The sequence below is a fragment of the Ochotona curzoniae genome, unplaced genomic scaffold, assembly GCF_017591425.1.
Source record: "Ochotona curzoniae isolate NIBS_2020 unplaced genomic scaffold, NIBS_Ocur_1.0 scaffold_4505, whole genome shotgun sequence".
Taxonomy (NCBI): Eukaryota; Metazoa; Chordata; class Mammalia; order Lagomorpha; family Ochotonidae; genus Ochotona; species Ochotona curzoniae.
This window is the reverse complement of record NW_024467118.1, coordinates 13,967,655-13,980,660: the sequence shown is the minus strand read 5'-3', so window position 1 is coordinate 13,980,660 and position 13,006 is coordinate 13,967,655. Positions and strand designations below refer to the sequence as shown.

At 41.3% G+C, this 13,006-nt stretch overlaps 1 protein-coding gene across 2 annotated transcripts in view; it reads left to right on the top strand.

Moving 5' to 3' along the window:
• Positions 1-13,006, top strand: part of PPARGC1A (PPARG coactivator 1 alpha) — a 659,635-nt gene that overhangs the window by 190,160 nt on the left and 456,469 nt on the right. The window contains exon 2 of one of the 2 annotated variants that reach the window (XM_040966436.1): positions 8,357-8,421. The exons of the other annotated variant lie outside the window; for it this stretch is intronic. Within the exon in view, the coding sequence (XP_040822370.1) occupies positions 8,404-8,421 (18 nt within the window). The 5' untranslated portion in view covers positions 8,357-8,403. The remainder of the gene's footprint in view (positions 1-8,356; positions 8,422-13,006) is intronic. 2 annotated transcript variants of the gene reach the window in all.

Below are 13,006 nucleotides of genomic sequence, written 5' to 3'. Positions count from 1 at the left end.
AGGGGGTCCCCACTAGTCAAGCTTCATACTACTTAAGACATCCACCTCAAGAACAGCTTGGGCAGCTATGGTTATGTCTGTACTTGATTTGCAGTGCTTTAGCAGTCCAAATCCCATTAAAGCTAGCGCCCTTGCACAAAGTCTTTTGTATTGACTTGGGTCAACTTAATCTGGGAGCCTGTGCATCTCTTTCTCGCCTTAGTCCTTTTCGACAACTCTCTAGCTTATCCCCCTTTCTTGCTCTCTGTCTTTTGCCTATTTCTTCCTTCTTTTGATCTGCCTGTCTCTCTTTCTTCATTACTTCTTTTTCCTCTCCTTCTCTCCCTTCCTTGCTTTGTTCTTATCTGCTTCTTTTGCCACAGAGAATGTGAATGCGTCATAGGATTTTTTTTTTCCTGCCTTTGAACTGTAAGGCTGTAAGCAGCAAACAAGTGAATATGGTTTTCATGTTTTCCTTTGTTTTCCTCATTCCTCTCTCAATCATCTAGTGTTCTCATAATAAGTAAGGTGTTCTTTAGAGGACCTGTCTATAAAAATCTTCATGCACAAGTATGTCATTTTGGGGCTAATCCTTAGTGTATCAACACATCTCTACAGGATTTCTTTCCTTTTTGGCTTCCTCAGCATTGATTTCCTGTTTATGAAAGTAATGCACACTTATTATGAAGCATTTAAATAGTAAAGAAAGCCCAGGGTGACATGAAGCAGAAGGCTTCCCCAACTAGACCAAAGAGAATTGGGCTTTCGAGAGAATAATTAACAGAACTTGTTTTAAGAGCCCATTTATTGCAGAAAATAGGAGAATTACCTGTCCAAGGGAATGAGAAGTGTTCAGGTGGTGCTGGCATTTCTCCCAAATTTAGTGTGGTTCCAGAATAATGACTCCTTTTATAGGAAAAGAAGGAGAACTCGCCATGGTCCAGTGCATAGGAAACCCTCTGACCAAGCTTCCCTGGATTAGAGTAAATACACCCAATCCTGCCTTTTCAAAGAAAGCCGTTGGAGCACATCTGGACCAACCATGGTCTCTATTCCTCACCTCTTGATTCATTCATCGTTTTATCAAGATGACATTTCCAAATCTGTTCAATAGAATGACTGTCACATGATATTTCATGCCGGAGGGCTCCATGCTCAACTGATCTGGGAAGACATTCATGCCAGTGTTGAGGTTTCTTGGACATATGTGGTGCATATTATGAGAATCAGAAAATTTCAAGAGAATTGTGTTATTTCATTTATTTTTAAATTATTTACTGGAAAGGCACAGTTAGGGACACACAGACAAAGGGGGAGGGGAGAGAGAGAGAATGAATGAATTTTCTTTCTGCTGGTTCACGTCCCAAATGGTTGGAGCCGGGCACTTCTGAAGCCAGGAACAAGGAGCTTTTTCCAGGTCTCCCACAAGGATGTATAAGCTGAAGCATTTGGACCATCATCTGCTGTTTTCCCAGGTTATTAGCAGGGAGCTAGATTGGAAGTAGAGTAGTTGGGACTCCTACTGGTTCCCTTGTGGTATGTCAGCGTTGCAGGTGGTGGCTTCACTCACTGAGTCACAATGCTAGCTCTGTTACTTCATTTCACTGTTGTTTTTAAAACTTACTTGGCCACAGACTTTTCCTTAAAAGTCTGTAAGGAAACAGAACAAAGCAAAAACAAACCAAAGTATTTGGCCCAGCACAGTAGCCTAGTGGCTAAAATCCTTATCTTACATGCATCAGGATCCTATATTGGCACTGGTTCATGTTCCAGCTGCTCCACTTCCCACCCAACTCCCTGCCCGTGGCCTGGGAAAGCAGTTGAGGATGCCCCAAAGCCTTGGGACCCTGTATCTGTGTGGGAGATCTGGAAGAAGCTCCTGGCTCCTGACTTGAGACTGGTTCATCTCTGGCAATTTCGGGCACCTGAGGCGTGAACCAGCAGATGGAAGATCTTTTTGTCTGTATCTCCTCTCTGTACATCTGCCGGTCCAGTGAAAATAAATAAATCTTAAAAAAAAAATTAAAGTATGAATGCCTGCTATTATTTCTGGCTCTATTGGGCCACAGGAGCAAAGAAAACAGATGAACCAAAGCATGTGTTGTGTCCCTTCTGTGGAGGCACAGGCTTCAGGATTTTGCATTTCTGCTGTTCTTTTTGTTCTTGGATGGGAAGACGAGAGAGGTGAGGTCCTGTGGATCAGTTCCTTAGTAGCAGACCTTATGCTAGGTGCTGTTTTTATGTTACTGCTTTCATACCCCCTGTGGGTCCTGGGACTCTGATTTAGCAGGATGGTGTGTATGAATTGCATCTGGGATGTACGTGGTAGAGCTGCGCGTGCGACCATGGTTGCTGAGCGTGTACGGAGGTTCTCACTATACATATCCTTCAGTGCAGCAGGCACAGGGCCCTGGGCAGTACCCTGTCCATTCTTGAGAGTTATTAAAGCAATCCTGTGCCACTTTTTGGAAGAAATGGTGATAGGGAGACAGACATTTTCTTCACATGGCCCTGACTGAAAACTGTGTGACATACACAGTTATCCCTTCATATCTGTGGGGGATAGGTCCCAGGATCCCCCATGGTACTGAAATTCATGAATGTTCTAGTACCTTTTACAGAAGAGTGTTGTATTTGCATACAATCTCTGCAGTCTTCCTGTATGGCTTACATTGTCTTATGTAACTCTAATATATATAATATAACATCTAATATAATGTCAATGCCACTTAAGTAGTTATTTTACTTTATTACCTAGGACAAGGAAATAATGACAAGGAAAAATTCTGTACAAGTTCAACATACGTAGGAATTTTTATGGCTATTTTCAAGCAGTGGTTGGTTGAACCCAAGGATATGAAATGTGTGTGAGTGAGTGAGTGAGTGTGTGTGTGTGTTTGCGCGCCAGTTTCTCTTGAGTGCTTTCCAGGACCTGAAACACTGTGGAAGCTTGGAAATGGGCATTTATTGGCAGAAAATGAGAAATAAACTACGTATGAATTTATAATTTGTCTCTGTTACCTCACTTCCTCCAGTTTTTTCTTTATTGCACCTGTTTAATTTCTTGCACTTTATTGACTTCCAAGGTGTTTCCTCCTAGTTGAATGTGGGTACCTTGAGGGAAAAGGACCTTAGGATTTTTTTCCCCTATTTTGAATGTACAACTGATGACGCTCAGAAAATATTTGGTGAAAGAACACAAAGTTTTACCATTACGTCTACCTTCCAGACAACTTCTCAAATTGCTTTTTTTTTGTCTGTATCTCTCTTAGGAGTGCTTAAAATCTACTGAGGGATGTAAATAAAGGGAGTTCATATTCTGAGCTGCTCGCGGGTAGCAAATGTTGAAGGGCTGTAGGTTCACCTGTGTAGGGCTGTCTGCAAGGCAGACGAGGCTGCAGAGGCTAATGGACAGCCGCAGGGACAGCGTAGCAAATTATTACTGTGTGCTTTTTGCTAGTGTTCATCGCTTGAGTAACATGAATCTTGGAAGCAAAGATTCCACATTGAAAAAAATTGGGGTAGTAGTTGTCTTTCCTATCCACAAAAGTAACCACCCTGTAGTCTTAATTTGGGATAGAATATTTCAGTATGATTAATCATCTTTGCAGTTCTTTACAAATCCTTCCTGGAAGGTGTCTGTGGGTTTCATCAGGTAGTCAAAGGAAAGTTTAGGACCCTTGCAGAGCCCGAATTCATAAACTGGGTGGAGTATTTTGATTGGTGTTCAACTCTAAGCGCCAAGAGTTGGTAAATGGACTTCCTTTCATCTTGGAAGTAAAAACAAGTCCTTGTGTTTTTTTCACTGTTTACCCATGTTTTCCTCATTGCCCAGCTGTCAGCGGGCACAGTCAGAATCACATGCTTAAGCATGTGTGTACATACACTAAAGCGCACACACACAGACACACACACACACACACACACACACACACACACACACACACACACTAAAACACCACCCCTACCACCTTTATGGCCGAAAGGTATCTAATATCCTGCAGATAACTAAGGCAGGTGATGGCCCAGCTGCTGGGCAGGGCCACCTTCATTTCTGCCGAGCCATCAGAAATGAGCACAGGACCTATATGGAATGCAGAGTGCAGTTGAAAGGCATTCTGCCAAAATGTTTCCCAACTGCCTGGTAGAGATTGAAGCAAGACCAGCCCTGATTGGATTACCACGGCCTGAGAAGCACTTTCATCTCCACTGCTGCTCCTGGGTGGGGATGGAATAAAGGGGGGACTGCCAATGTAGCTGCAAGACAGGGGTGCACCTGGAGGCTGAACCTTTCAGCTTTGGGGCAGCGGCTGAGTTTAGTGCTTATCCCAGAGAACAAGTAAGGGATGCATATGTATAAATCTGATAACTTCCCTTAATTTGAATTTTGTTGTGTAAAATCTTTGTCCAAACAGGCTTTTAGCCCATAAAGCTTGGTGGTGGCAGATTGCATATCAGGAGCTAATGGTATTCAGAGAACAAACTGGAACTTTACAGGGGATATACTTTCAAAGTGGCCATGTGTTGGGGGGTGGAAAGTTGAAAAGACAAAACTAAAACAAAACAAAACAAAATTTGGTATTTAAAAAAGAAGGGTTCGTTTGAATGCCAGAAATGACAGAGAGAGAAAGGAGTGGAAGACAGCATGAATGTTATAGAAGAATCGAAATATACAACTGTTGAAACAAGTGGCATTTGTTAGGGTGTGTGCTTGTTTCTAATGTTACGATAGTTGAAAAAAATCAGAAGGCCCTTCTTGATTCATTTTATAAGTTATTTATAACTTTTTAGGCCACCTAGAATAAAGCAAATCATCCTAGGCTGTGACTGAATTCACTCAAAGTCTAAAATGGAAACAGACCAGGTTCTCTGCTCTCTCGGGCCTAGGAGTCTATACATAAAGGAAGGTGTCTTGCAGGTGCAGGTCAATTTCTTGAAGGAAGTCAGATTAACCAGGAAAGATGCTGGGAGTGGGGCTGAGAATGCAGGGGTTTGTATGGAGTTGGAGGGCTCAGAGACTCCAAATGTTGAACTGTTTGCACGTTGGGCTAAAAGAGATTGAGAAAGGAGAGCCAGGGCACAGATTTAAGGGCATGGTGCAAGGGAAGGTAAACTTAGATTTGTTGGCTTTGGTGTGTTTGATTGATTGTAGTGATGAGAGATGAATGATAGAATGTTGGCTCAGGAGGAGGAAAAATGGAAGTATTTTTGCTAAGACTTTCACAGTAGGGTGAGATCAACGTGGTGATGTTGACAGTGTGCTGATTTCTGTAGAAATTTCTTTTATGAGAACAGGTTAGGAAATCTGCAAAAGGTGCAAGCATAGAGCACACTGAAATAGGATGCCTGCACTCTTCCATGTGCCAGGGATGTATGGACCCACATGGTCCATAAGACCGTAAGTGGCCAAAGTGATTGGGGATTCATAAAGGTGGAAATGATTATTTTTGTGGCCTTTAGCTATAAGAGATAACAAGCGAAGATAGTCTAGAGACCCAAAGTGGGAGAAAAAAATGACATTATAACATTTTTGTCAGGTAGGCAATTTAAAAATAAACTCAGACTCAATATATACCGTTAATGCTAGAGGTTGTGTTATAATGATGCAAAAATGCCCCTCTTTGGGATAGCAGTTAAGAAAAGGTGTGTCGTCAGGGCTGAAGAACCATAACTAGAAGAGGCACGTTGGATTGTGACAGCAACCCCACAAAGCTACTGCAAGCAGACCACAACTCTGCCCTCCAGAATTAACACAATAACCTATGTCAGGGACTTGCTATTATCCTAATATCTGCTTTTGGATTCCGTCCAGTCCCATTAGCGATTCCCATGTTGATTGCTCTGTTACTTGTGAATGTTAATTGCCTCTAAATCTCTTTGGATGTTCAGATGCTTGGGGGAGGGGGGAATTCTGACTGGTGAAGGTGCGAGCTTTATTAATGTGCAAGTAAACAAGAAATCTCTTTAGAGACCCGAGTGGTGTCTGTGACTCAAGATGCTACAAACAGCTGATGTGGCATCTTTCTTTGTGTGTCTGTCATATGTTGGTGGTGTGATAGCGGGGGTGGGGTGAGAACTGGTTTTCAGTGATATCCACAGTGTGTCCAGAATCAGTATGCTTGTGGTAATATTTAGATCCGCCAATCCTTCTATCCAGGATTTCTCCTTTGCTTAGTATGAAGTGATGACCTAGCTACCTTGCAGGGAAGCTGATACTCAGTAAGAACGATGAATTCAGAAGATGTAAAATAGGAGAATAATTTGGCCTCTCATTCGTATGTTGATCTCTATTTTCTGAACTAGAAAGGATCTTGGAAATCAGTTTCTTAAGCTTCTTTATGTCGTTATTGGGAAGCAAAGGCTCAGAGGAAGGAAATGAAGTGGCCTGCAGAGTGGCTCACAGCAGAGCTAGAAAGAGAGGAAGATCTCCCAGCTGTCAGTCCAGTGCTCCCGTAATCAAAGCAAAGGAAAAGGATATAAATGTGTGTTTCTTATGAGGCTTAGAACCCTTGCACTGACTGTTTATGGAATTTGTTTCTTCTTTGGATGGAAAGCCTGTCGGCAACCCAGCACTGAAGTTCATTAGTGATTATAACAGTATCCCATTGAGAATAAAGAGAGGTGCATGAGAAAGACACAGCACCATCTTCTAGCCTGCAATTCATTGGTTTGCTCAGTATTTATGGAGGTCTTAACTATAGAATTTAGTAGGGAGGAAAGAAATCCTAGCTCTTCTATTCTAGTGGAGGAAGGGGATGTGTATAAAAGAGAGTGGTTATAGAGTGTTATATTATGCTAAGTCTTACATAGAAGCAGTTAGTGAGGGGCAGAGTGTGACAAGCTGCAGATACCTTAGATGGCTAAGGAGACCACGGCGAGAGGTACTGGTGCAAGGATCTGGTGAACAGATGAAGGGGATGGAAGAGGACAAGGAAGCACTGCAGCAAGATTGTCTGCCCTAAGCATAGGCAGAGAGGTGGGGACGGGCCATGTTTCTGGTGTCAGAGGAGTAAAGAGGTCAGAGTCATTGCAGGAGTAAGAGAAAACAGTAGGAGATCGTGACCCTCAACTTACAGTCTTTTGGCAGACATTGTTAAGTAGATGTGCTAGTCAGTGAAATATCTAAGACAAGCTACTTTCGTGGGGGAGAGGTTTATTTCGGTCCCCATCCACTGGCTCAGCTTCTGGTGATGACATTCCTGAAGGGAGAGCCCCGAGCTGGTGCAGAGCATCATATGGCATGAGTGACCATGCGTGTGTGTGCCTGTGTTCATGTAGATTCTTAAAAAGACACCAGGATTTCTTCACAGGGACTCTACCATAATGATCCACATGCAATCCAGTCACCCCCTATGGCCCTGACTCTAAACACTACAATTGGATCAAACTCTGAATCTCTCAGTACCAGTAGCATAAGACTTTAGAGACTAGCACTTTGATAGTTGGGCCTGAGTGGGTAGGGAACAGCCTATACACAAATATCCACACCATAGCACCTATCATTTAGGATTTTTGAGATCTCAAACAATATGGCTCATAAGTAGAACTCATTTTTACCTTTACTTTTGCTGAAAATACTCCCCCAAGTTGCCATGTTTCCATGATTGCTATCCATGACTACCTAGAAGTGCGCAGGAAGCACCAGATCTTTCTGAAGAGTTTTTGTGCAGAATGGCTGTCATAGTACTAAAATCATTGAAGTGTAAAATTATGTTTCTGGATGGTAGAACCTGTGTTAGACACAAGTTTATGTCTTCCAAGGAGCCATGCACAGCGATAAACTTAAGTATATAAGAATTCAATCAGTATTGATTATTTTTTCAATGCATGAAGAAGCCATCTGAGAGTGGTAGAAAGGAGGGGCTGTCCTAGAAAGGATTTGTTAAAAATATACTCTTCTAAAAATGTTGTTAGTGAGATCACTTCTGAGGAATCTGGACTTTTAAAGACAAGTCCATACACTATAATGTGAACATAAGTATATAACAAACTGAATGTAGTAACATTATTTTTAGGCCATTTTTTTGGATTATTGCATCGGTCAATCTAATTTTCCTCCATGTTTTAAACTGGTTGTGGGAAGTTTCCCCAACATTTTCTCTCGCATTAAAGGAATACTGGTATGTGGGCTTATGATAACGAGTGTTACATTCTTTACTTACTTGGAGTAAAACATGTTTAGTACGTTAAGGTGGTGGTAGAAATTTCATGGGAAACATCAGTTCCTGAGGGAAGACTGGGTGGCCAGGGTGTGTTGTATTGGGGAAGTTGTAATGCTTGTCCTCCCATGATCAGTTTCTCATCACATTCTCCTGTTGTACATCAATATCCCCATCTATGAAGTGGGGGTAACACAAACTTACCCTCTGCCTTTCAGGTATTTTGCGAAAATCAGTGAACTAATATTGATATAATTGGAGCCCCATGGATGAAGGGTACTTTGTAAGTATAACACATTATTGTCCTGTTATTGTCTGTTACTCCAAAGTCATGTTTGCTTTTGTCATATCAGGAAATAAGTAATGCCGGATTTTACAACCAGATATTGAAAATCTAACTTCTTTTGAAAAACTTAATATTTTTGAGATCTCTAATGTCTTGTCACTATATTGTATACAGAAAACCATCTGTTCCCCACAAACCTGCATTTGAGTAATGTTTACTAGGTGACTTAGAATATATGTCTGTAGAATAAGTGCAAATGTTATTACAAATCCTGGATATAAATGCAAGTGTCTTTATTTCTCTCCCCCTGCTTTATTTGCTTCTTTTATTTTCGAATTGTCTCTAACCTGTTTTGAGCAATTGATTTATGTCTCAAGAGAAATGGTTGGTTTCAGGCCAAGACTGAGTGTTTCAAGAAGGTGAGCAATGCCTTGTTCATGATGGAAGGCAATTAAACAGTTTGGTAAGGATCTTTCTGGCCTTGGAGAGAAAAGCGAGTTAAGTGTGGATCACCTGCTTTTAACTGGGTTGGAGTCCAGGTGTCTGGGGAAGTGCCTCCTGCTCATGGAATGGCAATGGCTGCAACTACTGAACTAAAGAGCAGTAGAGACTTTACAGCCCCAGAAACCAGCTTTGATTTTCTTCATCGAATGGTTTACCTTGTTATCATGCTTGATCAAGTGATACCCTTGAATTGTGTGTCAAGCTATACTCCTAGTCCCTAACGGGGGGTACTTTTTTTCCTTGAAGATGTCTGTCACTGTGTTATAACCTAAAAAGGAATTTAAAAAGGATTGACATTGCTCACTGAAGCCCATGTTAGTGAGTAATCTTGGGACTTAGAGGGCTGTAGGTCTTGTGTGGTGGTCAATTCCAAGAGATCCATCTACCTAAATCAGAGAGTTCCCCAAACTGAAGTAGACGACTCTGGGTCAGTTACAGCCTTCTTTCTCAAGTTCAACCCAACCCACCCTCTCAGTAACTGCTCAGTTTCCTTCCATGCCTTCAAAGAACATGTCTTCCTCATCCAAAGTGAAACATCTTGGGTCGCTCTTACAGAGGTCCCTCTATCAGCTTCAATTCCCCTAACACGGAGAGCTCGTTGCTATGAATTTCCAACTCCTCGTCACTGATTTGTCTCTGTCTTTCTTAAGAAGCAGTACTGAGTTGCTACCTTCTCCAGGCCCCTTTCTGCATCTCAGAGTCCAATGAGCCAATCAAAGGTGTGGAAGAAAATGACCTCAGAAGAAACCTCCTGGAATCACGTGCACCCACGGATTGGCTTGAGGACGGAGACAGCAGAGAGCACAGCCCTCTGTGAGGTGCAGATGATTGACAGGGAGAAAGATGTTTTGGTTGATAATACAATCTGCTCGCCTCCTGTAGACACAGCAGTCGCCTACTAATTCGTTGGAAGTGAATTAAGGTTGTTTACTGATGTTTTAAAGTAACTGTCAGAGTAGGAAAAAAAAGTTCATACTAAATGAGACCACTCACCTACTTTGGAGTAGCTGTTTATTTTAAGCTGAGTGCATAAATAATATATTGAGATACTAAGGGTGATTTCAAGCATTAGAACACGAAGCCTCCTGTTTACTAACTGTCATTAGGCTGAAGAGAATTTAAACAGCTCTGAACCTTTTTGTCTGGGAATGCAAGGCATGAAATTAACTTTCATTTCATAGTTAGCAGGAATCATGATTACGGCAGTGCTGTTGATGTGTCTCCTGCCGATCTAGGCATTTTTTATTTGTTTTGCTGTGCAAGTCAAGCCTTGCCAATAGAATGCCTTCCATGCCTCCCTTAAAATAGGGCCTCCTCCCTTCCCCATGAAACATTCTTGGGGCTCCCTGGGCTACCAAATCAGTGTGCTATGGACACTAAGAGGAATAGTGGAAGTCTACTAGAGTGGGCTCCAGGGGTCCTAATCCCTACCGATAGTAACCTTTTCTGAGTTTCATTTTCATAATCTGTACAACAAGAATTCCACATTCATCTCTTGAATGGGAATCCAAGAGTGGGAACACCCCAATGAGGTCAGTGTTACGAGCTGACTTTGAGTGGTATTAGATGTCAGAGCTAGACAAAACAAGATAATAACACTTAAGTACTTTTAAGGCTTTTTAAGAAAAGATTTGTAGTTTGTACTTCTTGACTCATTTCATTCACCTAGTAACCCTGTGGCATAGGTACTTTTATTATTCCAATTTTATCACGACAGAAACCTAAGCAAAGGGAAACTAAGCAACTTCTGTATCTCAGAACTAAGAAGTTGCAGATGCCCCATAATTGGGGTCCAGGGTTTGTGTTCTTAACTATTACTTATTTGGGAGAGAGACCCAGGTGTTTTTTTTTTTATGTATGTTTAGGCCTCCAAGTCATGCATAAGTAAAAGAAACACGATTTCCAAAAGCCTGGACATAATGGAGTTTGAGAAACTGCAGGTGTGGCCTCTCCATTGGCAAGGAGGAGTTCCATTGGCTGGGGAATGTTACTGCTTGTATGGATTAATTATATTTTATATGTAAAAAGCCTGGTGATTTTTGGATGAAAAGCCCCCGCTAAGCAGACCTTATAGCATTACTCATAATGCTTTCAGAAAGAGGAAATTGATTCAATTTTTTGTTCCCTTAAATGTGAGAGTGGGGTAGCTTATTTCCGAGGATAGGGAAAGTATGAGAGAATGAATAGAAAATGTATGGAATGTTTAATTTTGTATGATTACATTTCATATTTGCTGAAGCAACTGATGCAAATAGAAATGCATATTAGGACCACGGGATACCTGTTTCAGATATTTTGATGGAGTGCTCTGGGTTTTATACTCAGATACATGAACCCTCTGGGATCCATCCTTATTAAGCAATTGAATAGGAAGGTATTTGTGTTCGCATCATTGAAAATATGTAATTTGTACAACTGCTTTTTAAATTTATATTTACACTCTATTTATTTGAATTTCCAAAGAAAAAAGGAACCTGCAGTGATTAATGGGGACAAAAATGATGGGAATTTGCTGACATTTTCCCCCTAAGTATGCTTAGTCTGTGATGGGTCATGCTTAAAATTGTAGTGGCAAGAGTAGGATATCTGACTTACTTTGGATTTCTGAATGAAACAGTTCAAAAATAGAATCATTTCCATAATCCAAGAAAAATGGACAGACTCATGAGAAGTAATCAGCTGAGGCAAAGAGTCAAGTCGGCACTTCCTAACTGCAAGAATTTCAGCAATTGCTACTCTGCACCAGCACTTGTTAATACAATGGGGTAATTGCATAATTAAATACACTATGGAATTTCAATAATTGGAAACTTTGTTTTCTCGTCACAATATGCAACTTGCTGATGCTGAAAAGCGTCCACAGTTTTTGGAGGAGGCCAGAATCATCTTTCTCTTCATGTCCCCTGCAGTTCTGTGGCTCCTCTTCCAGCTCCGAGACACATACTTCCCTGGCAGGTTATTTTTAGTTGGTTGTATTTAGACAAGGTGAAATTAAGCAGGAAATCCCCCAATGTGACTTGCCTTCCCAGGCTATAGGAGCCAAGAATCATTTTGCTATGTGTCTCTGGTGCTATGTAGATGTTTCTATGTAGGCATGCATGGAAAATGGGCTTAGAGATGAGTATAGTTTGTTCCTGGGAGTACCTCTTGTTGTGAAATAGCGTGGTGGCATCTCTGAGAAGGTGTGTCTAGAGTTAGGCTTCTTGGGTTCAATCTCATGTCTGAACTATTATGAGAAAAGAGCTTAGAAAATGCTGAGTAGATTATAAGTATCCTATAGGTGTTAGCTCATATTAGGCAATATCAGAGGATGTTTCCTGTTCATCTGAACTGTGGCAAGTCTTGGAGTAAGAACAAATACCTAGACCCAAGAAATTTCATCCACTAACTACAGAAACATTTATTGAAGATTGCATATATCACTATTCTGGGTGTTAACAAAACAAGGATGAATAATACCCATTCATTGGACTGGAATAGCTCAACCACATTATGAAAATAGACATGCAAATAGACGATGATGATGATGACGATGATGATAATGGTGATGATAATGATGATGATGATGATAAAAATAATGTATCAAAACAGTATCTGGCATACTGTGAGATAGTTTGGCAGGGACTGGTCTGTCATCAGTGTCCCCTGTATTTAACACATATACAAATAAATGAATGGAAGAATTTGGCATCAGATTATTTTGAGAGTTGGACAGTTTACTAGCATAGAGTGACCTGTTACTTAGCACAGGGTGTTAATTAGTTTATAATGGACTCAATGCATTCTTTGAGATGAAATGAATAAATGAATGCATAGATTAAAATTGGCTCTAAAGAGTCTTGGGCAGTTTGAGGATGTGAGTGGATTTGGTATTTTTAGGTAGTAGGGTTGTCTGTATGCAAGTGGGGTACACAAGGGGCAACATTTAAAGAGACCCTCCCTGTCAGGGTCGTGCAAGAGCATCCTCACCTCTGGTACCCGAAATGTTCACTTTTCTCACTCTGGTCCACACCCAGGTGAATGTATTTATCTTCTGTGCACGACTAGGCCTTACTTATACATGTGTTTGGGCTTTCTC